The sequence below is a fragment of the Eumetopias jubatus genome, unplaced genomic scaffold, assembly GCF_037043125.1.
Source record: "Eumetopias jubatus isolate StellerSeaLion01/CBP00866 unplaced genomic scaffold, mEumJub1_p1.0 scaffold_3, whole genome shotgun sequence".
Taxonomy (NCBI): Eukaryota; Metazoa; Chordata; class Mammalia; order Carnivora; family Otariidae; genus Eumetopias; species Eumetopias jubatus.
Genome location: NW_028274809.1, coordinates 9,081,558 through 9,109,045, shown reverse-complemented (window position 1 = coordinate 9,109,045; position 27,488 = coordinate 9,081,558). Strand labels below are relative to the sequence as shown.

Genomic DNA, 27,488 nt, shown 5'->3' with positions numbered 1-27,488 from the left:
TATCTAATGAAAATCTTAACCTTCCATTCTGTTAAATATGTGCAAATATTTCTTTTTTTTTTAAGATTTTATTTATTTATTCATGAGAGACAGAGAGAGAGAGAGAAGCAGAGGGAGAAGCAGGTTCCCAAGGAGCAGGGAGCCCGATGCGGGACTCGATCCCAGGACCCTGGGATCATGACCTGAGCCGAAGGCAGATGCTTAACCATCTGAGCCACCCAGGCACCCTGTGCAAATATTTCTTCACAGTTGGTTGTTTACCTGTTCATTTGGCTTATCTCTAATATATAAGTGGAAAATTTTTATGAAACCAAATCTGCCCATCTTTTTTTTCTTCTTACTTTCAAAACTCCGTCTTCCCCGAGATGTAATTGTTTATTCAAACTGTTTTCTTCTTCTCTTTTCCATGGTCTGATTGTTTTTTTTAATTTATACTGCTAAACGGTATAATATGCAAGCCTAAACGAGTTTTTGCCCCAATTTCTGTTTATCCGAATAATCTGTGTCATGATCCTTCTTCATCTATTTGCAAAGCCTCTTATTACTATAATTTATTACATGTAGGAACTTCTCCTTCGAGGTCAGCTCTCAAGTAGGTGGTGTCTCTAGCCCTGTCTCCTCTTTCCTTCCACCAGATTATGACGAACACAGGGAAGGCAAGGCGGAAGGGCCTGGCCAGTGTGCAGCAGAGTGCCGACGAGCCCCTGCGCCGGCCCGTCACCCCCGGCGGCCACAGGACCGGGTACCCAGTGTAAGTCCAGGCTAACAGAGGCGGGGATTTCTTTTCTTAAGCTTTGTTTTAACTGCAGTGTAAGATGTGTGTATTGAAAAACTCAAAATAAAACGTTCACATTGGAAAGCATTTATCTCTTCATTATTTCTCTCTTGGGGATTTTTGAGGGGAAAGAGGTTGTCTCCTTCACCCCCAGCTTTCTTCTTCCAAAAAAATGAAGTGGTTGGATTTCAGGATCTCCAGGCACTTCCAGCCTTCGCCCAGAAGAAGCCAAGTGTTGGCCAATGTAATTTCAAAGCAAGGACCAGAAGGAGCATGGTGGGTCCACCCAACAGGCCTTGGGTTGCTTTTGTTCTGCACCCCTCCCCCACCATGGCACCAGGCCTTCTGTTGGGGTGGGGTGTGACAGGGTAAGACATCAAATCCACTTATTTTTAGATAAACACATTCACTTTTTTAAAGCAACTCTATGCATGTTTAGCGGCCTAGCTTTCTTCATAGACTTGCTCCTAGCTGGTTGATGTGAACAAAATTTTAGTGTGGTTTCTCAGAACCTGGGACCAACCTGGGGACCTGGGGGCCTAGACCCCTGTGGGCTCTCGGGGGGGCCCCAGGCCAGTCAGTCCAACTGTCTAGAGAGAATGGCAGAGAGAAACGGGTACGAGCCAGGGGGTTATAGAGAGCAGGAGAAAAACCTACAAATATTGGCCATAAAATAGTTCAAATGAATAGGACATATTTTACTTAGTTATCCCCCATAGCTGGGCAGTTTGGTTGTTTCCAGTTTTACTCTGTAGTAATTTGTAATGAACAGCCAGGCACCTGCCATACAGCCACAAACAGCACGGAAATGCCTGCCCTCACGGAGCTCCGTGCGTGGCTGCTGGGGATGCCGAGGCCCCCACACCCAGATCCTGCCAAGTGCTATTCCCACGTGGGACCTGACCTGTAAGTATTTCCAGGCCCATACCGTGGACTGGTGATCTGTTTGATTTCATTTCAAAACTAGTCGTCACGTGCTTCATATTTCAAGGTTCTTATTTTAAACTGCTAATAATGTATTTTTCTCTTAAACTTACTGTCAGTAATTTTTAACTTAGCTTCCAGTTATGAACATTTGGCACCTTTGCATCCTCTCTCTGTCTCCTTCTATGTGCATAATATATAATTTACACACATATACTTTGTTTTGCTGAACAGTTTGAAAGGAGGTTGCAGACTTGCAGCACGCATCCCCCAAGAGTAAGAACATCCTGTACTTAACCACATTATCATACCTAAGAAAGTCAACATTCACGTAACACTCTATAGTATATCAGTATTCCCTAACTGTCCCCAAAATGTCATTTGTATCAGGTTTTGTGTTTGCTTGTTTAATCTAGCCAAGTGTCAACTACTAGTAAATCTAGTTTATATCTTTTTAAATGGAAGTGGTAACAGGAACTGATAAAATTCATCTTGCTTAACATGGGATAGAGGATGCCAAATCATCATCTTTAAAAATTATTTTAAGATTAGCTTTTAAAGTTCTTGAAACCCAGAGAGGCAACAATGACATAAGGATATTTAGTTAGAAATAAGGATAAAGGGAATCTAATAAATATAAGATCTAACCAATGGGCACCGTTAATTCTGGGGTTGGGTGTTCTACCTTGTGGAGAGGAAGAAGACGATGTCTTTCCATGCCGGGGATGTCCCCTGACTTGTGGAAGTGGTCCCTGCAAGGACGGAGAGGACCTCATTTTCCTGGAACTGGACCTTCCCACTCTAGTGCAGTTGCCCAGCTCCCTCCATTGGGCCAATTCTACAGACATTTATATCACTTCTGTGTGCCAGATGGTGTGTTAATTTCTAGGGAAACAAGAATAAATGAGATGTGATTTCTGACTCCAGAAGCACACAGAGCCATGGTCGATGTCCTGTGGTCAGTGGATGGTGGCGGATGCCGGTTGCCCCCTGCGCTCGGCAGAAAGTCAACTTGCAGGATCTTTAGTTAGCCCCTGTAAAAAGTGTCTGTGACTCGCGAATCCAGCTGGCTCTGATCCCCTGGTGTTGCCAGGAACATCAGCTGAGAATCTCCGTGATCTTGGAGACACTGGCAATACACACCGCACACATTCCAGGTACTAGTACTTCTGGAGTCAGTAATCCCACTTCTAGGATTTGATGCTGAGAAGCAGTCAGATACTCACAGATATATAGACAGGGGCATTTATTGCAGTAGTCATAAGAAATCTAAATGGGGGCACCTGGGTGGCTCAATCAGTGAAGCCATCTGACTCTTGATTTTGGCCCAGGTCATGATCTCAGGGTCGTGAGATCGAGCCCCATGTCGGGCTCTGCACTGGGCGTGGAGCCTGCTTAAGATTCTCTCTCTCCCTCTCTTAAAAAAATAAAGAAAAACTTATTAAAAAAAAAAAATCGAAATGCCCAAAGTAGGAGGCTGTTTACCAACACAGTATTTGAAAATGACGTTTTAGAAGAATATTTAATACATGAGGAGAGCCTCACAATATATTGCTAAGTGAAAAAGCATAAACAGGGTAGATCCAGCCTGCTGGCCACTTACAGTGATCCCAAGTTTATTTTTTAAAGTATATATTTGCATTTTTTAAAAGTGAAAAGATATCAGATGTTAATCAGGGTCGTGTCTAGGTATTGGGAGGGCAGGACATTCTATGTAGCCCATATATTTTCCTAATTTTTCATGATCAACACTTACTGGTTTTTTAATCAAGAAAAGAAGGTTTAAAATAAAAAGTCACCTTGTGCCACTCAGGGCCCTCCTTCACCCCAGCCCTCCCTCGGCCTATTTCCACCCCCGCCACCTGCCCCGCCTCACCGCTTCGTGGGTTCTGGATCCCTCCCCTCTGCTCACTGTCCAAACTTGGCACCATCACTTCACACCTCGTTGCTCCACCTTCACCCTCCCCTCCTACTGCTTTCCTTCCCCAGGCCTCCCCACAGGCTCCCAGGTCCCCAGCCCCCCTCGCCCAGGCCCTCTCTGCCTGCTTCCATGACCCCTGCCCTCCCTTCTCGGCCCTCGCGGCCCACTGGTGACTTCAAGTTACCGCTGCCACGGCCACCAGTGACCTCGCAGCTGCTGCTGCTTTTTTTTTTTTTAATTAAAATTCAATTAGCCAACATCTAGAATATCATTCGTTTCAGCTGTAGAGTTCAGTAATTCATCAGTTGCAGCTTCCAAGCCGAGGCCGCACAGCATCCCTCACGGTCGCCACTGCCGACCACCCTCCTGGTCACTGTCCCGCCCCCACACCCTGCTGCCACGTGGGCTTGGCCCCTAACTCACCCCTCTGCCTCCTAAAATGCCCCATTTCTGGTCCCTACCCATCCTGCTTCTCCGCAGGTTTCCTTACACACTCCAGGCACCCAAATCTCACTCCTTTCCAGACTTGCCCCAAGTGCGAGGGGTGTCCCCCCAGCACCCCGAGTCAGCGCTTCCTAGGTGAACACCGCTGTCTTCTGAGCCCCCCCCCCCCGCTCCAGGGAATGGCATTAATACCCCCAAACCCCCGAGCCAGAATCCCACCCCCTGGCGGCCGAGCCCTCTCCTCCCTCTGCTCTCCCAGCCCTGGCCTCCCCTCTGCCCTCCTGAGCCACCTCTTCTCCCCTAGTGGTGCCCCCTGCCACGGTCTACCGTCCGCCACCCTAGAATGAGATTTCTAGCACATCATCGCAGAATGGCATTTCGGTGACTCCTATCTCCCTTAGGGATCAAATCTAACCAAACACTCGCTGACAAGGTCCTTCTCAGTTGACCCCCCCCCCACCTTGGGCCTCGAAGTGCCCCCGGACACCCTGTCCCCTCCAGCCCGCAGTTTCTGTGGTGCCTGAAATCTTTCTGCAACAGTGCGGCATTGTTGTTTGTTTCTGCCTCTGCATCTGCCTCGCGGTGTTACCTCTGTTGGAAAATTTTCCCTCTTTTGGCCCCAGGCAGCCCTAGCTGGACTGGCCGCATGCCACACACACACACACACACACACACACACACACACCCTTCCTGCCCTTCGGGGTGGCTTAGCGTCTGTTTGTCTTTGCTACTGGAACTGACATTCAAGAACGGCCATCTCATGGGGCCCAACCCTGGGCAGAGCGCCACATACTCGCCGCGCTTGTATCTCCCACCAAGCCCTCGCTGGGCAGGTGGCGAGTGTCTCCTTGTTGAAGAGAAGCCAGTGCTGGACTGCCAGGCCCACCTGGAGAGCCTTCCTCGGGATTTGCTGTCAAGGCTGAATGAGGAGCCAACCTCCCTCCGGCCACCTCTCGGGGCCTTGCTGGCCCGGGTCCCCCATCTCTGGCACCCGGCTGGGGTGGGGGGGTCCGGCACAATGAGGCGCCCAGTCCATGTCTGCGGGGTGAATGGGTCTCCACCGACCCAGGTGCTGGCGGGCGGGAAGGCACCATGGAGGTGGTGATGAAGACAGCGAGCTCGTCCCGGGCCCGTGCCTGCCGAGCTCTTGCTGTCACGGCTGACATGACACGTCACGTCTTTCTGATTGCATTCGTCCCTTCAGCTCATCTGCTTCATCCTCTGTGGAAAAACCAGAAGATTGGTGCCTTAAATGGTTTGGTTGAAATGTCATGCTCCCATGTCCCCCAAAGCCAGAAGATATCATTTGTGTGTTAGAAAGATATGAAGCCCATGTATCACTGTAAATGTTTAGGAGCTACCAGGGTATTTTCTAGTTTCTGCCAATATCCTTAAAAAGGTTTAATGTCTGCTAATACCAGTTTAATAAGGAATTTCAGGTACTTCCACTTCTTGTATCTGTTTGTGATGCTACGCGGTAGTCAGCAAATACCTCCTGGCTATCTGCATTTTTTGCTGTTTTTCATTTTTTCTTCCAGTCTGGAAGACCATCCCATTTCGCCCCAGATGGCCCAGCCTGCCCAAAACGGCAGCCTCCCATCCCTGACAAGCGCCCACCCTCCCGTCTACAAGGGGGCTGAGCCCGGTGCTTCGGAGCCTTGCATCTCCTCTTCAGGTAAGAACCGTAAGAACCGCGGGCAGGTGGGGGCGGGGAGTCAGCTCGGGGGCTGGTGATGCCTGGACCGGCAGCAAGCAGCAACAGTTAGAGACCCAGAAAGGCCTCAGCCTCACACCTGATCTCCCCCACGGCCCTGAGTCACAGAGGCCCACAGGCCCGCAACCACACAGGCACACCTCTAAACCCTCTTCTCTGAGAGACTTGCCCACGCACTAGTCGGGCAAGATTTCTGCTCGCGAAAAGTTGTGTGTTTACTGTGCGATTTCCAAGTAGTCATCTCAGAATGATGGAGATTTCTGACCGAGACTTTGGCATCTCAAACTCTGATGCTGAGGCGGTCAGCTACCTGTTCGAGGGCTGGTCTGACAACTGTGCCAGAAGAAGCCAAAACATTTTGAAACATCTAGTCGAGTTCAACAGAGACTGATGGGGGATAAAAGGATTTTTTTAGATGCCAGAAAAAATAGATATGCTTTGAATCAGAAACATACAAAGTATTTTTTTTTTAATTCGCAAGAGGAAATTAAAAGGATATGAGCAGGCCAGATAAGACCATAATCTCCATGCAAAGAGGAAAAACAACAGAGGAGCAGATCAGATTCCAGGATGAGAAACATCTGAGAACTTTTATAATCTGCTCACAATTGGATTCCAACACTTCCAAGCCCCAGTTCAAAGCAGGAGGCTGGTCACAGAGTCAGAGTAGAGCCAGGTTGTTTGAGAGTCTGGGGGACTGTCTCCTGGTTATGCACACTTTTAGAGGTTTTGCCACCTGGGATCATATGTTATTAGAGCTGTAAACATTAATATGCCTTCAATGAAAGGTGATTAGCTCCACCAATTGTCCAGAGATTTCTGCTGCCAGGGTGGAGGTTTTAGGTAGTCTAACCACCTTTGCCAATTTAACCTAATGCCATTGAGTTAAAAATGATTTCAAGCTCTATAGGCCTGGACTTCCCAAAAGTTGCATTTAGGGTAATTTATTTATCAGGTACATCCTTGCTTTACCAAAGCAACCACCAGGGTAGTCCTCTGTCTTGTACCGATTCTCGGTATGGTCCTATGTTTTGGAAAGATTTAGCATGGATTACCTGTAGGATGGAGGCATTTGAGGTTGCCACAGATGGAGTAGCTGCGTGGCAACTGATCTTCCTGGAGATGGTGGTGTCATTGTGATTTTCAAAAAACAATCGATGGTAGCCCTGACAAAGTCAAGGCCCTGGCCAGTCCTGGTTCCTTGCGTGAAAACAGTGGGCAGCCTTGGTGATCAGCAGCAGGCCCCAGTGCCTCTCCCTGGGGAGGTGGCAGCCCTCCTCGTGGGCCACCTGGAGCCAGGGCAGCCGCTTGGCCTGAGTCACACTGCCAGGTGTAGCCCTGAACTCTGAGGCCATATTCCACATGTCTCCTCTTGCATGCTCCTCTCTGCTTAGGCCTGCCTGGGACCCCCCCCCCCCAACCGTGTCCATCAACTCCCCACCCCCCACCTCAGTGGGCTCCAAACTCGCTGCCCTCAGTCCGCCAGCCAGAAACCAGCCATATTCACCTCTTTCCCCAGGCCTGCTTGGCCTGTCCTCAGACTCAGGACAGCACTCCTCATTCTCCTTTACGAACATTTTACTAGAGAAGCCCACCCTCCGGGTTAGTGGCTCTCCCTTGGTTACTTAGGGAGCATTTCTGGTACAGATTCTGTTCTTCCTCCTACCCTCTTTCAGGCTTGGCCAGCTGCAGCCACCCCAGGACCGATGGCCCTGGACCAGCGTCTGCGCCCCCAACCCCGCCCCAGCTGGTCTTGTTTCGGCCATCCCTCCCTCTTCTGATCCAGCCTCTATGTGAGGATGGAGAGCAAGCAGGCTTGGGCTTCTGTGCTTAGAATGCACATAATCAGGGTGGAGACTAGTTCTGAGGCTGCCTCTGGGCTCAGCAGATATAAGAAGGCCCCAGAGGAAGAGGGCAGTGGTGGGCCAGGCGGCCCCGTTGTCTTCTGTGATACTCCTTCCCTGTCAAGAGCCTGAGCTGACCTCCTCTGGACCCCTCCATCCATACAGTCCTGCTTCTCCAGCCCTTTCTCCCACTTCTGTGCTCTCGCTCAGCTGTCCCCCCGTCCCAGTCTGGCTTCACGCAGCTACTCCTCAGAGGCCCCTCACATGTGACTCGCTACTGAGCCTGGCCTCCCGGCCCGCACTCATGCTGGGAACCTCTGCGCCACCTCAGGCCCACCGAGAACCCGCCGCGGTGGCCTCCAGCGCATTTGCGCAGGAAGCTCTTCACATCTCTGCGTTCAGTCAACGCTAAAGGTGAAATCCCGTGATGAGGAGCCTGTGGGATCCTCCAACTGCTTGATCCAGTTGACCACAGGGCCAGAAAGTACATTCTTTTTAAGCAGAGGGACTTAGCCCCACAGAGCCAAGGAAATAGCTCCCAAAAGGAAAAAGTCAAGAATGTGCCTTCGAATTTTTCTAAGACATTGGCCTCAGGAAAGTTACTCTTATTACCCCATCAACTGAGGCTATCTTGGGTATCAAAGCCGCATACTTTGTCAGTGGCCTGGAGTGAAAATGCCCAGCCCTGTCTGAAATGGACCCACAGGTGAGGAAACAGTACTTTGTCCCGGGAAGCCTCTGGTGCATGCACACAGCTGCTGGTGCCCGCCCCCACCCCCGCCCCAGTGTCCGGCTTTCAGTGGTGGGAGCTCTGAAGGCCCGCACTGTGACATTCAGTGGAGGGAGTCGGAAGGGGCATAGGAGGTGACTGCTATTGGGTGACAGAGCCGAAAAGACCTCAGAGGGTCTCAGGAGAGCTCAGCAAAACTCCTCCTCCCTCCTGCCAGGGGGCTTTCCCACCCACCCCCCAACCTGGCCCTGCACCCACACCCACCTGGGAAAGCTCCTGATCCTGGAGGACTGCCTGCCCCTGGAATGGGATTTTCTCTGTGTGTAGCCCAGCACACAACTGTACGTAGTTGCCGTTGATTATTGCTTCATATACCTAAATGCTATCTCCTGGGCCTGATTAGAAGCCCAAGGAGCCAAGAGCACAGACAAGCAGGCCAGTTGTCCACCAGAGAACAGGTCAGAGAAGGCTCCATTTCCGGTTCCAGGCCCAGCTCTAGGTGGAGACTGTCCAGTATGGACTGTAAATAAAGCCATCCCAGGGTTCCATTCCCTGCTTGGGTGAAAAGACCGTTACCTGGGAGTCAAAGCTGCAAAGAAGAAAGTTTGTATTTAAGATAAAGTAGAGGCCACAATTGCAAAGGTACCAGGGAGATTTTTAAACAAAACAGCTAGAAGGAGCTTGGATTAAGGAAGCAGCAAATCTGGACTTGGTCACAGAATTGCTCTGACGGTGGCATGGACCCCTTTGGCTGCAGAAGGAGAAGAGAAGTGGGGCCGGAGAGAAGGGGGTCATGTCATTTGAAATCCAGACTAGGCTCTCAGGAGAGCTCCCCGGCAGAGTCATCGAGGACTTCTCTGTCACTTCCCAGTGAAGGTCTCCGGGATGACCTGGGGGCCCTGGTCCTTGGCCGTGAGGTCAGCATGAGCACTGCTGGGAATGAGGGCGGCTCCTGCCCCTGGGGGTGGACTGAGGGGTTCAGGCCTGAAGGGGCCTGGGGCAGCCCAGGGGGAAGAGAGCCCCACCTCCGGGCGGCAAATAAAAATACAGGACACCCCAGGGGCGCCTGGGTGACTCAGTCGGTTAAGCGTCCGACTCTTGATCTCAGCTCAGGTCTTGATCTTGGAGATGTAGTTTGAGAGGCAGAGGGGGGGGCAGGAGAAGCAACAGGGCCAGAGGTCTCCAGCCAGAGCACTCACGCTGCAGCCCCAGGTCCTAAGTCCAAGTGGCCACCTGGAAAGTTCTGGGGCTGCGCAAGTAAGCGAGGCCTCATCCATAAGCTCCAGGGAGCTATCGGGGGCTGGCCTGGGCATGTGCTTTTCTTGGCTTTTTGGCCTAGCCCCAGTAAGGAGCATCCCCAAAGGGGTTTCAGAGCCAGAGTTGACTGAACTCTCTCTCCTCCCCAGCCACCGTGGACATCAAGCCAGGAGAATGGTTGCCAGCAGGACATCAGGGAGAGGCTCGCCTGCCCTCCTCGGAGGTCCCCAACCAGACCCCAGGCAGTGGAGAGACCACCAGGTAGGGATGGGGAGGTGTCCTGGGAGGGCTCATCTCTGGTCCAGCCTCTGACTTTGATCGCAAAGGAGCATTTCACTGGGGCCTGAAGCAACCTATGGAGAAAGCCCAGGGGGAATGTGGCCACCACACCTGTTAACCTCGGAGCCCAAGGGGAGGCACCTGCCCCCTGGGACTTATCGGTTGTCAGACTGGAAGGAGAAGAAAGTCATAAACATGCCCAAGGGACTCGTTTTAAGAACTGCAAGCTGAACACGTTTGTGGGGATGTGTGATTCGGAGTAACCCGTGAGCAGCTATTTGCTTTTGGAGAAGGTGGGATGGAGGGGAGAGAGATGGCGAACTGGATTAGTGAAAATATTTGGCTCAGATGTCATCCTCCTAAAATAGAAACTGGATCCCAAACGGAAAAAAAGGTGTTTTCTCTTCCTCTGCACCAAATGAGTACAGCCTGGCCTTTGAGAGGTCACTTGGGGTTCTTTAGAATCTAGAAAGCCTGGGTCTCCTTTCAGATCTGAGGCAGCCTGCTCAGGAAGAGGCGCCTAGCCCTGGTGTCCAGACCCAACCCAATGGCGAGGCTGGCTGCTCCTGCCACTTCCTCCTGGCCTTGCAGCATCCTGCAGCTGGACTCGTTTCAAGATGGCAAAGCCAACCTCCTGCACGAAACTATTGGACCTGAGCCAGGTTTCACATGACTACACCCTCAGAGTCCCTGAATTCGAGGAGATTTGCCATGGTGACTGGTCGGGCCTCCTGTGCCTCCACCTTTCTAAAGAATTGGGAAGTGTTTCCGCAAGTGTGTCTGCAGTGAGCAGGCCTACCAGCAGCTGGGGTGATGGCTGACCTTGGCCCCGTCAGGAGCTCTGTGAGCAGCAGGGCCTTCCAGATCTGGATGAGACGGGGGCGGAAGGGCTGCAATCCAGACCCCTGAGACCTGAAGCCTCCCCCACCTGCAGATGTTTCCCCCTTACAGTGTAGAGGGGTCAGAGAAACCAGCCCACCGCCCTCCCCTTACTCAGGCCTGGCTGCCCTCCTTGCTGTCTCCCACGGATGGAAGCCACAGAAACAGGAGTTCCTGCGGAGTTCTGAAGGCTGCAGGGGCCCCAGGACAGGCAGAAGGCTTAGCAGAGCCGGCTCCCGCAGGGCAGAAAGTCTGAGGAGGTGGGCAGGCGAGAGGGTGCTGCAGGCCCTGCCCCTCTCCCGGCAGGCAGCACCCCGGGGCCTTCCTTTCTAGGCAGAGATTGCAGGAGGGCACTGGGTAACAAGGAGGTTGGAGCTCCCAGGGGCAGTGGAGCTCTGTGGGGTGGAGCCAGAGGACTTTGGGGCCTGGACTGGGGTGGGGAGGGGTGTCCCCTGACCTGCTGGGGACCCAGGGCCTCACCTCCCCCACCCGGCAGAATGGCTGAAGGTGTGCTCCGGGATTAGAAGTGCCCGAGGCCCACAGGCTGGTCCCACAGGTCAGGGGTTCTCTGGCTCTCGGCACCCTCCTGAAGTGGGGGGCTCAGAATGAGAGACCTCAGAGGACTGGGCCAGAGCTGAGGCTGGGCCCCTGCCGCGCTTGCCCCCCGCGCCCAGGGCAGGACCCAGATACGGTCCTGCGTCTCAGCCGGGCCAAACCTGCCCTGTCAGTGCTAGAACCATGTCTTTTTTTCCTTCCTGTAAAGGCAGAATTCGTGTCTGAGGCTTACTGCTGGAGACAGTCCCCTCTCCCCAGAATAATGTTTTCATAGCAGGGGATCCCCAAAGGCTCTCCTGAGAAACACTCCCCCTGGTGACACCAAGCGGAGTGACCCGGTTGGCCCTCCAAGGTCCTGTTGGGCACAAAAGCCCCCGTGGGGCTCAGTCCATGGGTGCTCTCACCCTAATGTCTGTCATGTGAATTCAACTCTTATTTTAGGTCTGGGAGGAGTGGGGGTGGGTTCTGTCTGAGGAAGAGGAGGATGGAAAGAGGGTGAAGTAGACAGTCGGTCCACCCGCCTCACCCCTGCCGCCTGCCACTCCTCCCCACCCCCAGCCTCTTCACCGGCTGCCCCAGGTCTCCGCTAAGCACCCCTTCCTCCTCCCTGACCCCAAAGTCCAGTCACACAGCCCCGCTGCCTCCCCAGTCCATGACTGTCCCCCGCTGTCCTGAAAGACGGGCCACGGTGAGGCTGTCTGTCCCCATGTTCCCAGCTGGTCCGGAGCAGGATCTCAGAATCTCTGGTGGGTGAATCGGGAGAAGGGAGAGAGAATGGCTCTCCATATGGCTTGAGTGGGGGACGTTTGTCCCTCTGCTTTCCCCAGCTCCTCTCTCTCTGTCCTTAGGGTGAGGACGGCCCCTTGCCACAGAAGACGAGCCGCTGGGTGGGCGCGGCTTGACTTCCCGTTTCCCATGGAAGCCCCTGGAGCTTCGGGTTTAGGGAAATGGTAGATTGAATGATACTCTCATTGCTTAACCCCGGAGAGGAAGTGGTTTATAGGTAACCGAGGCTCCAGCCCCACTCTACCAGCTTCCAGCCACTGGTCTTGCTGGGAGTAAAAGCTTCAGACGCCATGAGCCCACTGCCTCCCTCCCGTTCCTTACACCCAAGTGTTCCAGTTGCCACATTTTCTGCTTGCTTCTTAGAGTCCTCAGCGGAGTATCTGGGGAACCATAGTGTTAACCAAGCTGGCCCACAGGCCCTGCAGAGAGGAGCCCAGCTGGACCCACTGGGAGGCACTGGCCTGGACGGTGCCTGCCGGTGTCCCAGGGACCTGCAGGGGAGCGGGCTCCCCGACCCCGGCCCAGGCCCAGCTCCCAGAAGCAAACAGGGTCAGAGTTCCGGTCCTGCCACAGACAGGAAATGACTCTTCAGCAAGCACATGGCTTTTAGAACGTGAAGAAGGGAGAGATTTTACATACGTCTACATATATGTTTATCCCCTCGCACTTGTCCCCAGAGGGTATGTGGCAGCTTGTGGGGACACCTGTGGTGCCTCCAGCTAAGAGAAATGAGAAACTAAGACCAAGTAAGTCAGGAGCATGGGGACAGGAGCCCTGCGTGTTCATGTGCACGCGCGCACACACCGTTGGCGAGTCTGTGTGTCTGCCTTCACCTGGTGTCACCCCACGCCTCGCGCCTTTCTGGGCTCTGGTATAGCGCGGATGAAATCTCATGGCAGTGACCGAGAGCGCGTGGCGAGCCCTGATGAGCAGAGTCCACTGAGGGGACCCCAGAGCGAATGTCGTTCGTCTCCATGCAGACAGGAGCCCCGGAGAACTGAAGGGACACAGGGTCCTCTGCCCCGGGGAATGCTCAGCTGGGAGATTATGACTCAGCAGCATTCCAAACACAAGTAAAGATTAAATATCTCCAGAAGCCTTTGATTGCTCTTCCCTTCCACACAATGCTCCTATTGAGGAGTCGAGATCATCTCAGTGGGCCAGGCCTCTCTAATAAATAATGGTCTATCTTGCAGGCCACCTCCCAGTTCACCTAGATCGTAAAGTTTATCTACTACTCAGCACCAATATTCCCACAGCAATTTACTTTCCCAGGTCATAGGTCACTGCCATCCCAAATCTCCTGTCCGCGTGCTTTTCCTGCCCTGCCCTAATCTGGCCTTATCGCCTCCTAAACGATCACCATTTCCTGGGCTCTGGCTCCCCGCTGCTCAGACTGCTGAGCTCACCATTTGGGGGGCCTGGAGGCCTCACTGACCCCCCACCTCTGCCTCCCACGGTGTCCCTCCCGCAGAGCCTTGATGCCATCACCCCTGCTGGAGTCAGGGACAGTGGCCAGCACCCTCAGTCGACACCACCCCCCTGCCGCAGCAGCCCCCAGCATGGTTTGGGCTCAGCCAAGCCAAGGAGTGGCTCTTTGGCGCTCTCCAGTCCCAGAGAAGAAGCCAGAAGGAGCCCTTGTCTGAGGGTGCTCTTCTCCCCAGCAACATCGCTACCATGGCCAAACAAAGGTTGTGCCCCAGGGCAAAGAGGAGGCTGACTTTGAAGGTGCATTAGTCAGGGTTCTCCAGAGAAAGAGAACCAACAGGATGGGGGTGGGGGTGGGGGGTGGGCAGGAGGGGGTTATTTTAAGGGTTTGGCTCACATGATTGTAGAAGCTTGGCCAGTCCAAACTCCCCAGGGTAGGCTAGCAGGCTAGAGACCCAGGGAAGAGTTGCAGCTGGAGTCCAGAGGTGGTCTGCTGGCACCATTCTTTCCTGCTCAGAGGAGATCAGTCTTTGTCTATTCGTGCCTTCAACTGATTGGATGAGGCCCACCCACACTGGAGGGCAGTCTACTTTGCTCAAAATCCACCTATTTAAATGTGAATCTCGTCCAAAAAACGCCTGAATCCAGAATCACATTTGACCGAATATTTAGGCACCATGGCCCAGAAAGTTGATCCAGAAAATGAACGCACCCGTAAGAGTTTTCATACACATTGCCTAATTGGTATCCCAAAGGACGGGGCCCTTTCCTGGCTGCTTTGGGGTCGGAAGATTATAGATTCCTAGCCTTGAGACCCAGGCCTTTTCACCCTTCACTTCTTGCCAACTCGCCTCAGCATACCCCATCCCCACAACCTGACAACTGGCTGCCCATTGGCTATAAGGCCCCACGCAGTGAAGCTGGCCAGCCATCCTGGGCCTACCCAGCGAGCTCCTTCACATCTGGCCTCCCTGTCCCATGACCATGTGATGGACACCCCCAGGTAACCCAAGGCTGCCACTCACTGCCAGGGACAGCTGCCGGGGCTCCCTGAGTAGTCTGTACCAGTTTCTCTTAGTTGTTCCTTCTTAAAATGTATTAGGGCTACATTTTAACCAACTGAGCCACCCAGGCGCCTCAGTAGGGCTGCATTTTAAAATGGTCAAGATGGGAATTTTTTTTCTCTTGGAATTACTTTTATTTTTTTATTTTTTCTTTTTTTATTTAAATTCAATTAATTAACATATAATGTATTATTAGTTTCAGAGGTAGAGTTCAGTGATTCATCAGTTGCATATAACACCCAGTGCTCATTATATCACGTGCCCTCCTTAATGCCCATCACCCAGTTACCCCATCCCCCACCACCTCCCCTCCATCAACCCTCAGTGTTTCCTATAGTTAAGAGTCTCTTACAGTTTGTCTCCCTCTCTGATTTCGTCTTATTTTTCTCTCCTTTCCCCTCTGCTCCTCTGTTTTGTTTCTTAAATTCCACATATGAGTGAGATCATATAATTGTTTTTCTCTGATTGACTTATTTCACTTAGTATAACACCCTCTAGTTCCATCCATGACATTGCAAATGGCAAGATTTCTTTTTTTTTTTTGGTGACTGAGTAGTTTCCACTGTATATATATATATACCAGAAGATGGTAATTTTTGTGTTATTTGTATTTTACCACAACTTAAAAATAATCAGCTGCTATAACAATAATAAAAATATCCAAAATTAGAGGGGTGCCTGGGTGGCTCAGTCGTTAAGCATCTGCCTTCGGCTCAGGTCATGATCCCAGGGTCCTGGGATTGAGTCCCACGTCAGGCTCCCTGCTCAGTGGGAAGCCTGCTTCTCCCTCTCCCGCTCCCCCTGCTTGTGCTCCCTCTCTTGCTGTGTCTGTCTCTGTCAAATAAATAAATAAAAATCTTTTAAAAAAATTAGGATAGCAAAATAGGGAAAGAGTCATTTGAACCAAATAATATTAAAAGAAATTTTAATTTCTTTTAATTAAAAGACACCTGGCTGACTCAAGTCAGTCGAGCACACAACTCTTGATCCCAGGCTGGTGAGTTCAAGCCCCACCCTAGGCGTAGAGCTTACCTACTTACTTACATACATACCTACATTTTTTTTTAAATAAAGAAAAAAATCATTTTAAACTTTAATAGAATACAATAGGGCTAAATCTCCCGTATCCTTTTTCTTTTTCTTTTTAAATTTTATTTATTTATTTATTTGAGAGAGAGAAAGCGAAAGCACTAGCAGGGGGACCCGTATCCTTTTCAATCTGGTATCAAAGATTTCTTGCCTGGGGCCCCTGGGTGGCTCAGTCGTTAAGCGTCTGCCTTCGGCTCAGGTCATGGTCCCAGGGTCCTGCGATCAAGCTCTGCATTGAGCTCCCTGCTCAGCGGGCAGTCTGCTTCTCCCTCTCCCTCTGCCGCTCCCCCTGTTTGTGCTTTCTTGCTGTCAAATAAAATCTTAAAATAATAAATAAGTAAATAATAAAACAAAGATTTCTTGCCTAAAGTATGGGCAGTTTTTATGCCAGTCTTCTCCTAAATTTGAATTTAGGAGATTTTTCAGATGTTTCAGTTTGATTTTTCTAATGATTAAAATATTCTCACTGTGAAAAAAAAAGGGGGGGGCATATGGAAATATAGAATTGATTCAAATAAGAAATTCCAGTTTCCTCCCAGGTCCCACTCCCCAGAGCCAGAACCTCCATTTATGGGGCCCACACTTGACCTCAGGGCACAGCCTCCCTTGCAGAATCATCACAGCTGTTGTAGAGACATTTTGCAGGTGGGGAAACTGAGGCTCCCCAAATGTTGGCAAACTTGCTTACGTTCAGTCATTAGCTGGAGAGCAGCAGAGCAGGACTGAGGGTCCGGGCCCTTCCAGTGAGCATGCCCCCCGCCCCCCACCTGCCTGGGGTTCCCACCCCGTGTGTGCACACACACGCACACCCTCCCCACCGTTCACCAAGCGGGGCCTCACTCTCCAAGCTCAACAGCTGTTTGCTGTGCAGAGACTGGGTGAGGCCCACAGACTGAGGCACCCGCTTAGGGAAGGGCAGACGGACCTGCCATGTACAGAGCATGTGCCGGGCTGGTAGCTGAGCTGCTGCGTCCGTTAGCTCGTTCAGTGGTGATGGCAACCTTGGGACTCCAGTCCTCAGTTATAGTCGGGGAAATGGGCACATAGATACCAGGGCCCACAGAAGTCAAGGCTGGAGCAAGGTAGATAAAGCTCCGTGACCACCAGACAGCAAAGGGCTGGGTAGGGAGGGGATCTCAGAGCCGGGACCCCACTCCTGGCACTTCTTGTCGAACGGCGCCAAGCTGAGGGTGCCGGCTCCGACTGGTCCACCGCATCTCCATGAGGTTGTTCCCCGGGGCTGGCAGCCCGGTGGTGTCTGGAGAAGGGTTGGCTATGAGATCCCACTGGGCTCAAATCTTGGCCTCACAACCTGCGTGTTATGTGTGTGACCTTGGGAAAGTTCACAAACTTGGGGCCTCAGTTTCTCCATCTGAAAAATGGGGAAGTAATGCCGCCGCCCCCGCCCCACAGGACTATTTGGGGGCTAAATGTCACCCTCTCAGCACAGCCTTCCCTGACCACTGCATCTAAAATGAGTTTCCTATTGCTGCTGTAACAGATGCCCACAAACGTAGGGACCTGAACACCACAAATGTACTGCCTTACAGTTCTGCCGGCCAGAAGCCCCACACAGCTCTCACGGGGCTGGAATCAAAGTGTGCACGGGGCGCACGACTTACCCGCGTTCTATGGGGCAATCTCTTTTCTGCCTTTTCTGGCTTCTGGAGGCCGCCTGCCCTCTCTGGCTCACAGCCCCTTCCACCGTCTTCAAAGCCAGCAGGCTTGCATCTCTGTGCCTTTCCTCACGGTCCTTCCTCCTTCTCTCTCTTCCTCTGCCTCCCTCTCCCACTTTTTATTTTTTTAAGACTTCATTTATTTGAGAGAGAGAGACAGTGAGAGCGGGAACACAAGCGGGGGGAGTAGGGGAGGGAGAAGCAGATTGTTGCTGAGCAGGGAGCCCAACGCGGGGCTCGATCCCAGGACCCTGGGACCACGACCTGAGCCGAGGGCAGACGCTTAACGACTGAGCCACCCAGGCGCCCCCCTCTCCCACTTTTAAGGACGCTTCTGGTTTCCTGGGGCTCAGCCTGATAGTCGGGGATAATCTCCCTATGGTAACGTCAGCAGACAGCAGCCTCAACTCCACTCCACCTTCATTCTCCTTTGTCACAAAAGATCCCGGGAGTAGAACACGGACAGAATGGGGGACCGTTACTCTGCCGGCCACACCTTCCCAGGCCGGCCTACCTCACACTTCAGTGATCCCCCAAGCTCCCTGTCCCCCTTCGCAGCTTCATCGCCTCCTTAGCATTTGTTCCTTTTTTGTTATCTTCCTCCTCCCGTCGAGTGTGAGCTCCATGGGGGCAGGGATGTATGCCGTCGGGTGCCCTGCCCTACCCCACCCCTACCCCGTGCCCAGGACCGTGCCTGCCTGGCATCTTGGCACTCAGCGGGGGAAGCCCTTCCTACCCCCTGCGACTCCTAAGCATGCATACTTTTCGTTCCAGGGAATTTACATCAGCCTTCACCTGCAAGCCCCGGACCCCCAGCGCCCCAGAGATCCTGGACCTGTACCCACCCAAGGCCAAGGCATCCGCTCTGGCCCCTCAGTTCTCTTCGTGCAGCCCCCAGCAAGCCAGCCGCCCCAGCTCCATGTCGGCCTCCACGAGGGGCCCACAGAGTAAGTCAGACCGGAGGGCAGGGCACTGTGCTTCTCTGGGCCCCGCACTCCAAAGGGAGAGCCGCTCCTCCTCCCTGCAGGACCAGGGCCCCGGCCCGTGTCTTCTTCTGCCCTAGAGACCAGTTCTTCACTCATCTTTCTATTTATGCAATTGCCCACTGGCCTCGGGGGCTCACACACAACCTGGCAGACGGAGACCACCCAGGCAGAGCCCCTCAGAGTTAAGATCCGCCCCCCCCCCCACCTACGTGGGACTCATGTGGTCAGCCCTGAAACCTGGACCTGCCTCCGGGTGGGAGGCAGCAGCAGCGACTCAGGCAGCCGGGAAACCAAACCGGCGGGTGCCTTGGAGGTGGGGCCGCCAGAGGCACTGAGGGTAATGGGCCCAGGGGGCCTCCCTCGTGCCATTTCGGGCACTGTAGAAACCACTTCCTCTCTCGGTCCCCTCCTAGCCTTGGCCAGTTGGCCACTCTCCTCCACTCCCCAGCTGAGCCTGGGCCTTTCTAAAGAGTCTCAACTAAAAATAAGGGAGGGGCGCCTGGCTGGCTCAGTCAGTGGAGCATGCGACTCTTGATCTCAGGGTTGTAGGTTCGAGCCCCATGTTGGGTGTAGAGATTACTTAAAAATAAAATCTTTAAAAAAATAAATACATAAATAAAATAAATCAAAATAAAGGAAAACAAACGAGAAACAGCACCAAAGGATGTCAAGCAACAGGAAATTGGGCACACTCAGGATATCTGCATTTCTGCCGCTATGCTGCGCCCCACCCTCCCTGCCCCACTCATTTCCTGCTGGAGCCCCGGGGCGCTGTGGTCAACCCGAGCCCCGCCCCGCCGGCCTGGCCGTGTGGTGAATGGGCCGTGGCTGGAGAGCAGGCCCGGCCCCCCTCTTCTCCCACGCCTGTCCGCTGGGACGCACACAGCCAAGCCCCAGCGCCCCCCACCCCCCGCCGTCCCCACCAGCCGTGCAGCGCAAGCTGCTGCTTCCCACAGGCCCGCCGGTGCCCTGCCCTACCCCACCCCTACGACGAAGCACCCGCAGATGCCGGGAACGCGTGGCCAGAGAGAGGTAGCCAGGCCCGCCCTCAGCCCACCGGCTTCGGGCCACGCCAGGCTGCCCCAGGCCAGAGCCCCCGGTAGCAGTAATCACAGTATTACCCCAGGGGCCCTGCCTGCGCGTAGATAGCCCGGCTAGCAGCAGACTCGCGTCCTGCGGCCTCGACAAACAGCAAAACCATTGCCAGCAAAACTCGCTGAGTGCCCCACACCAAGCAGCCTGCTTCCTGTGAGGAAAGAGCATGGCCATGTGAGTCAGGCCCCGGCCACAGAGCAGGTGACCTGGGGGGAAGGGAAGGTTCTCTGTATTCTGTTTGCACAGAGTCGGTTGAAAGAAGGGCTTGTACGGGACAGAGGGGACTCTGTGCGGATGTCGCCTCCATGCTAGCAGCTGGCTCTGGCTTTTCTTCTCCAGGCAGCCCATCTTACAGGAAGTGAGGATGGTTCCTTCCCCGGTGTCACCATCCCGTTGCCCGAGGACCAGCCAGCTTCCCCTTCTCGGCCAGCCAGCGGCTGCAGGTGACAGATGTGGAGAGACGGTTGTCTGCGAGCCGCCAGGTGGCTTCAGGAGCGGAGGCGAGGCTGCCTCCCACGACACGGGCTCCTGTCACTGTCCTTCTCTGGTTGCCCCCTCACGCACAGAGGAGCGTAGCTGGGTGGGCAGCGCGGGGCCAACCAGCGAGCTATTCATCTTGGGAGCCTGTGCAGAGGAGAGGGGGACTGAACACGCAGCCAGGGACGGGGGGCCTCGGCCTCAGTGGAAACTTTCTCCGTCCAACCTGGAGAAAACCAAAGGGATTTAGAATAAGGGAAACCCATTCTCAAGCCATATTCCTAAGCAGCAGATCTGACGTTCTCTTCCTTTTTTGAAACCTGGTAAGAATATGGTCTAGTCCCATATAGAGCCTGGCAGATACAGCCGTTCCTGATCTCCTGCACACGTGGTTTAAAGGCCTCATAGGGTTGACCAGTGTACCCCGCCTCCCCCTTCCCTCCTCCTCTAAGACTGCAAACCCAAACAGTTCCAATGGCAAGATGTCTGGTCTCCACTGGGAAGGACTGTGCTGGCCCCTTGCGGAGGGTGACATCAGAGCCCATGTCTGAGGACAGAGCCAGCAATGTCCCCCAAGCGAGGAGCAGGATCTGACCTCTCCTAAACTAGGAGTATTGAAATAAAAGCAATCAATATCTAGATGGTACTTGCATGTGGTATGGACTGTGTGTGTGTGTGTGTGTGTGTGTGTGTGTGTGTGTGTGTGTGAATAAAATCGTGTATTATACCCTAAGCACCCCGTCTGCCCTGTCTATGCCCTTACTGAAGACGTCTTTGTGATCCAACTGGACGTAAATAGAAGATAAGCATTGCATTTTTCAATGGCCTCCTCACTCCTCAAAAGAGCAAGCAGAGGAGGTAAACAGAAGAACATTAGAGCAGGCAAGTTGCCGGGTTGCCCCCGAGACGTCCATAAACCCATCCCAGGTTAGGATCCTGGGTTAATCTTGTGAGTTCTTGGCAGTGGCAGGAGGCTGGGCGTGTTAGAACTCGGTGGTTGTGTGACTGGCTCAGAGGCCACATCCAGATTCTCTGGAAATCTGTAGCCCTCCGTGTTCCTGGAGAAGAAAGTGGTGGAGAACAAGGCCCTACCTTCTTCTTGGGAATGTCCACCTCCAGGCACTCTCCACCTCCCAACTTGGATATATTAAGAGAAAACACCAAGGCTTATCACAAGTACCTGCTGATAAGGACACAGAAAAGCAGAGACTGGGTACCTGAAATGGGATCCCTCCGTGGTGAAACTTTAAAAAGTGGTTGCAGATGAACAGCAGGGGAATGTCATGAAAAAATCTCTCCTGTTCTCCCTAGTAAATCCACTCCCCTTCGGATTCCTCAGATGCCACTGACTTGGTACAGCCTTTCCCCTGTCTCCAGAAATCCAAAGGGACTGGAAGAGTCATCGGTTCACCCCCTTATCCATGGTATAAAGCAACTGCTGTTTCTCCCTCAAACCTACAGATGGGCTAACGCCTGATTTGTAAACGTCTGGCTACTTTGGGAAAAGAAAATGTCTTTTAGAGTTTTGGGAAGTAGCCAACTCTGTGTCATACTACACTGAAGGCACCAGGTACAGCCGGGGTGGTTCTCTGGGGTAAGTAAATACCATCCAGTCTCCGCACCACACCCTGGGAGACTCCTCTCGCCAACACACATGTCCACATCCCAGGGCTGATGGCCAGCAAGAGTCTTGGTAAAATACCAACAGCTTCTTCATAAATATCCCAGCTGTCTGCTGGCCTCACTGAGCTGACTGGGGTCGGGCTTGAACACGACCTATGGGGGGAAGAATCAAGTACAGGAATAAACCCAGATGTCTTCAAAGGTCATCTGGACATGGTCATGCAGCTGGCTACTAGGATTTGCCCATGAAACCCACCCAGGGAGCCACGGTGGAGAGCCTATGGAAATTTTGAGAATGGTGGGCCTTCAGGAAGATTACTTTCTTCCCCCGGAAGTTGACCCCAGCTCTCTGGTTACCTGGCCCCCTAATTTTTCCTGAGTAGAACTTGATCTCATTTTGCTTCATTCACAGCAAAATGTCAATGCCTGACAACAGCTTAAATTATGACCTTTGGTGGGAATGTAATAGGTAGAGGTTTGAGATCCAATCAGATACCAGGGGTCAGTCACTCAGTAGGCTAAAGCCCAAATCAGAAGTAAACAAGAAACAAAGACACAAATGAGATTAACGCAAAAATTCCATGACAGAAATCCAGGAGCAAGATGGCGGAGGAGCAGGAGACCTGGATTTCGTCTGGTCTCAGGAACTCAAATGAATAGGGATCAAACCATTCTGAACACCTACGAACTCAACAGGAGATCGAAGAAGAGAGTAGCAACAACTCTCTGAACAGAGAAGCGACCACTCACTGGAAGGTAGGACGTGCGGAGAAGTGAATCCGAGGCGATATTCGGGAGGATAGACGGCGGGGGAGGGGGCCTCCGTCGGCCGCTTCTGGCAAGTGCTAGAGCCGCGGAGCACAAAACAGGAACTTGTAGAAGTCGGCTCCGCGGAGGGACGTCGCTCCAGTGGCTAAGCGGGGGGTGGAAACCTCGCGGGACAGTGTGGTCTCAGGACCCTCAGGGTCACAGAAAGACCGGGGGTGCCTGAGTGCGGCAGAGCTCCCAGGGATCGGAGCGGGGAAGCCGGCTGCAGAGACGGAGCCGAGGCGCGGGCTCTCAGCTCGGGGTGGCCATAAACTGTAATCCGCGGCCCAGTCGGGCCACTGCTCCTCCAGCAGGGACCCAACAAGCGGCAGAGCCGGGGAGACTCCCCTTCCTCCCCCGGGAGGAGCGGCGCGGGAGCGCACCGCAGGGATCTGCTGGGTTTGGAGACTCCACACGGGGTCGGGTGCCAGAGATAGAAACGCTCGGTCACAGGCCGGGTGAGCGCGGAGTGCGGCCGGAGACCGGGGACAGGGGAGTGACTGCTTTTCTCTGGGGGCGCACTGAGGAGGGGGCCCCGATTTCTCGGCTCCTCCGGGGTGGAGATTGGGAGGCCTCCATTTTCTTTTTTTTTTTTTTAAAGATTTTATTTATTTTTTGAGAGAGAGAGAATGAGAGAGAGAGCACGAGAGGGAAGAGGGTCAGAGGGAGAAGCAGACTCCCCGCTGAGCAGGGAGCCCGATGCGGGACTCGATCCCGGGACTCCAGGATCATGACCTGAGCCAAAGGCAGTGGCTTAACCAACTGAGCCACCCAGGCGCCCATGGGAGGCCTCCATTTTCACTCTCATCCTCCAAAGCTGTACCGAGAGCTTGCAGGGGACAAAAGCTCCTGAGAGCAAACCTGAGCAGCTTGCTTAGGCCGGACCGAAAAGGGCGGGGCAGTTCCGCCTCCGGCAAAGACATTTGGGAACCACGGCAACAGGCCCCCTCCCCCAGAAGATCAGCACGAGCAGCCAGCAAGCCAAGACCAAGTTTACCGATCAAGGAGAACGGCAGAACTCCAGCGCTAGGGGAATACTGCACATAGAATTCATGGCTTTTTTACCATGATTCTTTAGTCTTTCAAAGTTAATTTTCTAATTTTCTCTTTTTTTTTCTTGAATTTTTCTTTTTCCCTTTTCAACCAACATCTTATCAATCCCTTTTTTATTTTATTTATTTATTTATTTTTTAAAGATTGTATTTATTTATTTGAGAGAGAGAGAGAATGAGAGATAGAAAGCACGAGAAGGAAGAGGGTCAGAGGGAGAAGCAGACTCCCCGCCGAGCAGGTAGCCCGATGCGGGACTCGATCCCGGGACTCCGGGATCGGAACCGAAGGCAGTCACTTAACCAACTGAGCCACCCAGGTGCCCTCAATCCCTTTTTTAAAAATCTTTTTTATTTTTCATTTTTAGAGTCATATTCTATCCCTTCATTGTAGTTAACCTTATTTTTAGTATATATATAAGCTGTTCTCTCTTAAAAATTTTGGGATACAGGTTCTTCTAACAGATCATAATATACCCTAAATCTCTAGTGTGTGGCTTTGTTCTAGTCTCCTGCCTGATTACATTCTCTCCCTTTTTTTTTTAATTTCTCTTTCTTTTTTCAACCAATTTTTTATCAATTCCTTTTATAAAATCTTTTTATAATTTTCATCTTTACAGTCATATTCCATCCCTTCATCATATTTACCCTTATTTTTGTACATATATAAGTTTTTCTTTCCTTAAAATTTTGGGAGGCAGTTTCTTCTAACAGACCAAAATACACCCAGAATCTAGTGTGTGGCACTGATCTATTCACCAGCCTGATCATATTTGATCATATTCTTTTTTTTCTTTTTCTTTTCCTTTTTTTTTTTTTCTTTTTTCTTTCTTTCCCTTTCTTTTACCCCGGTTTCAGGTCTCTTCTGATTTGTTTAGTGTATATTTTTCTGGGGTCGTTTTTACCCTGTTAGCATTTTTTTTCTCTCATTCATCTGTTCCCCTCTGGACAAAATGGCAAGATGGAAAAACTCACCTCAGAAAAAAGGAACAAGAAGCAGTACTGACTGCCAGGGATTTAATCAATACGGACATTAGTAAGATGTCAGAACTAGAATTCAGAATGACAATTATAAAGATACTAGCTGAGCTTGAAAAAAGCATGGAAGATACTAGAGAAACCCTTTCGGGAGAAGTAAAAGAACTAAAGTTCTTTTGACGTCCAAGTCGAAATCAAAAAGGTTATTAATGAGGTGCAATCAAAAATGGAGGCTCTAACTGCTAGGATAAAAGAGGCAGAAGAGAGAATTAGTGATATAGAAGACCAAGTGATGGAGAATAAAGAAGCTGAGAAACAGAGAGATAAACAACTACTGGATCACGAGGGCAGAATTTGAGAGGTAAGTGATACCATAAGACGAAACAACATTAGAATAATTGGGATCCCAGAAGAAGAAGAGAGAGAGGGGCAGAAGGGATATTGGAGCAAATTACAGCAGAGAACTTACCTAATTTGGGGAAGGAAACAGGCATCAAAATCCAGGAGGCACAGAGAACCCCCCTCAAAATCAATAAAAATAGGTCAACAACCCAACATCTAATAGTAAAACTTACAATTCTCAGAGACAAAGAGAAAATCCTGAAAGCAGCTCTGGACAAGAGGTCTGTAACCTACAATGGTAGAAACATTGGATTGGCAACAGACCTATCCACAGAGACCTGGCAGGCCAGAAAGGACTGGCATGATATATTCAGAGCACTAAATGAGAAAAATATGCAGCCAAGAATACTATATCCAGCTAGGCTGTCATTGAAAATAGAAGGAGAGATAAAAAGCTTTCAGGACAAACAAAAACTAAAATAATTTGCAAACACAAAACCAGCCCTACAAGAAATATTGGAAAGGGTCCTCTAAGCAAAGAGAGAGCCTAAAAGTAACACAGACCAGAAAGGAACAGAGACAATACACAGTAACAGTCACCTTATAGGCAATACAATGGCACTAAATTCATAACTTTCAATAGTTACCCTGAATGTAAATGGACTAGATGGGCTAAATGTCCCAATCAAAACACACAGGCTATCAGATTGGATAAAAAAACAAGACCCATCTATATGCTGTCTGCAAGAGACTCATTTTAGACACAAAGACACCTTCAGATTGAAAGTGAGGGGGTGGAAAACCATTTACCATGCTAATGGACGTCAAAAGAAAGCTGGGTGGCAATCCTTATATCAGACAAATTAGATTTTAAAACAAAGACTGTAATAAGAGATGAGGAAGGACACTATATTCTACTTTAAGGGTCTATCCAACAAGAAGATCTAACAACTGTAAATATCTATGCCCCTAACATGGGAGCAGCCAATTATATAAGGCAATTAATAACAAAAGCAAAGAAACACATCAACAACAATACAGTAATAGTGGGGGACTTTAACACCCCCCTCACTGAAATGGACAGATCATCTAAGCAAAAGATCAACAAGGAAATAAAGACTTTAAATGACACACAGGACCAAATGGACTTCACAGATATATTCAAAACATTCCATCCCAAAGCAACAGAATACACATTCTCTCTAGCGCCCATGGAACATTCTCCAGAATAGATCACATCCTGGGCCACAAATCAGGTCTTAACTGGTACCAAGAGATTGGGATCATTCCCTGCATATTTTCGGACCACAATGCTTTGAAACTAGAACTCAATCACAAGAGGAAAGTCAGAAAGAACTCAAATACATGGAGACTAAAGAGCATCCTACTAAAGAATGAATGGGTCAACCAGGAAATTAAAGAAGAATTAAAAAAAATTCATGGAAACAAATGAAAATGAAAACACAACTGTTCAAAATCTTTGAGATGCAGCAAAGGCAGTCCTAAGAGGAAAGTATATAGCAATACAAGCCTTTCTCAAGAAACAAGAAAGGGCTCAAATACACAGCCTAACCCTACATCTAAAGGAGCTGGAGAAAGAACAGCAAATAAAGCCTAAACCCAGCAGGTGAAGAGAAATAATAAAGATTAGAGCAGAAATCAATGAAATAGAAACCAAAAGAACAGTGGAAAAGATCAACAAAACTAGAAGCTGATTCTTTGAAGGAATTAATAAGATTGATAAACCCCTGGCCAGGCTTATCCAAAAGAAAAGAGAAATGACCCAAATAAATAAAATCATGAATGAAAGAGGAGAGATCACAACCAACACCAAAGAAATACAAACAATTATAAGAACATATTATGAGCAACTATATGCCAGCAAATTAGATAATCTGGAAGAAATGGATGCATTCCTAGAGATGTATAAACTACCAAAACTGAACTAGGAAGAAATAGAAAACCTGAACAGACCTATAACCACTAAGGAAATTGAAGCAGTCATCAAAAATCTCCCAACAGGGGCACCTGGGTGGCTCAGATGGTTAAGCGTCTACCTTCGGGCTCAGGTCATGATCCCAGGGTCCTGGGATCGAGCCCCACATTGGGCTCCTGGCTCAGCAAGGAGCCTGCTTCTCTGTCTCCCTCTGCCTCTCTCCCTGCTCATGCTTTCTCTTCTCTCTCTCTCTATCTCTGTGTCTCAAATGAATAAAATCCTTTAAAAAAAAAAAAATCTCCCAACAAACAAGAGCCTAGGGCCAGATGGCTTCCCAGGGGAATTCTACCAAACATTTAATGAAGAATTAATACCTATTCTTCTGAAACTGTTCCAAAAAATAGAAATGGAAGGAAAACTTCCAAACTCATTTTATGAGGCCAGCATTTCCTTGATCCCAAAAGCAGACAAAGACCCCATCAAAAAGGAGAATTACAGACCAATATCCCTGATGAACATGGATGCAAAAATTCTCACCAAAATACTAGCTAATAGGATCCAACAGTACATTAAAAGAATTATTCACCACGACCAAGTGGGATTTATTCCTGGGCTGCAAGGTTGGTTCAACATCCACAAATCAATCAGTGTGATACAGTACATTAATAAAAGAACAAGAATCCTCTTGATTCTTCCATATGATCCTCTCAATAGATGCAGGAAAAGCATATGACAAAGTACAGCACCCTTTCTTGATTAAAACTCTTCAGAGTGTAGGGATAGAGGGTATGTACCTCAATATAATAAAAGCCATCTATGAAAAACACACA

At 50.9% G+C, this 27,488-nt stretch overlaps 1 protein-coding gene across 4 annotated transcripts in view; it reads left to right on the top strand.

The window, feature by feature from the left end:
* Nucleotides 1-20,565, top strand: part of ARMC9 (armadillo repeat containing 9) — a 144,583-nt gene extending 124,018 nt beyond the window's left edge. For 2 of the 4 annotated variants that reach the window (XM_028105234.1, XM_088021510.1), the window contains 5 exons: nt 636-751; nt 5,603-5,739; nt 9,759-9,870; nt 18,140-18,312; nt 19,786-20,565. In XM_028105234.1, coding sequence (XP_027961035.1) covers nt 636-751; nt 5,603-5,739; nt 9,759-9,870; nt 18,140-18,312; nt 19,786-19,808 — 561 coding nt within the window. In that variant the 3' untranslated portion in view covers nt 19,809-20,565. Of the gene's footprint in view, nt 1-635; nt 863-5,602; nt 5,740-9,758; nt 9,871-10,378; nt 10,487-18,139; nt 18,313-19,785 lie in introns of those variants that run through there. The other 2 variants (XM_028105237.2, XM_088021508.1) reach the window with 2 other exon arrangements.
* Nucleotides 20,566-27,488: the final 6,923 nt, after the last annotated feature.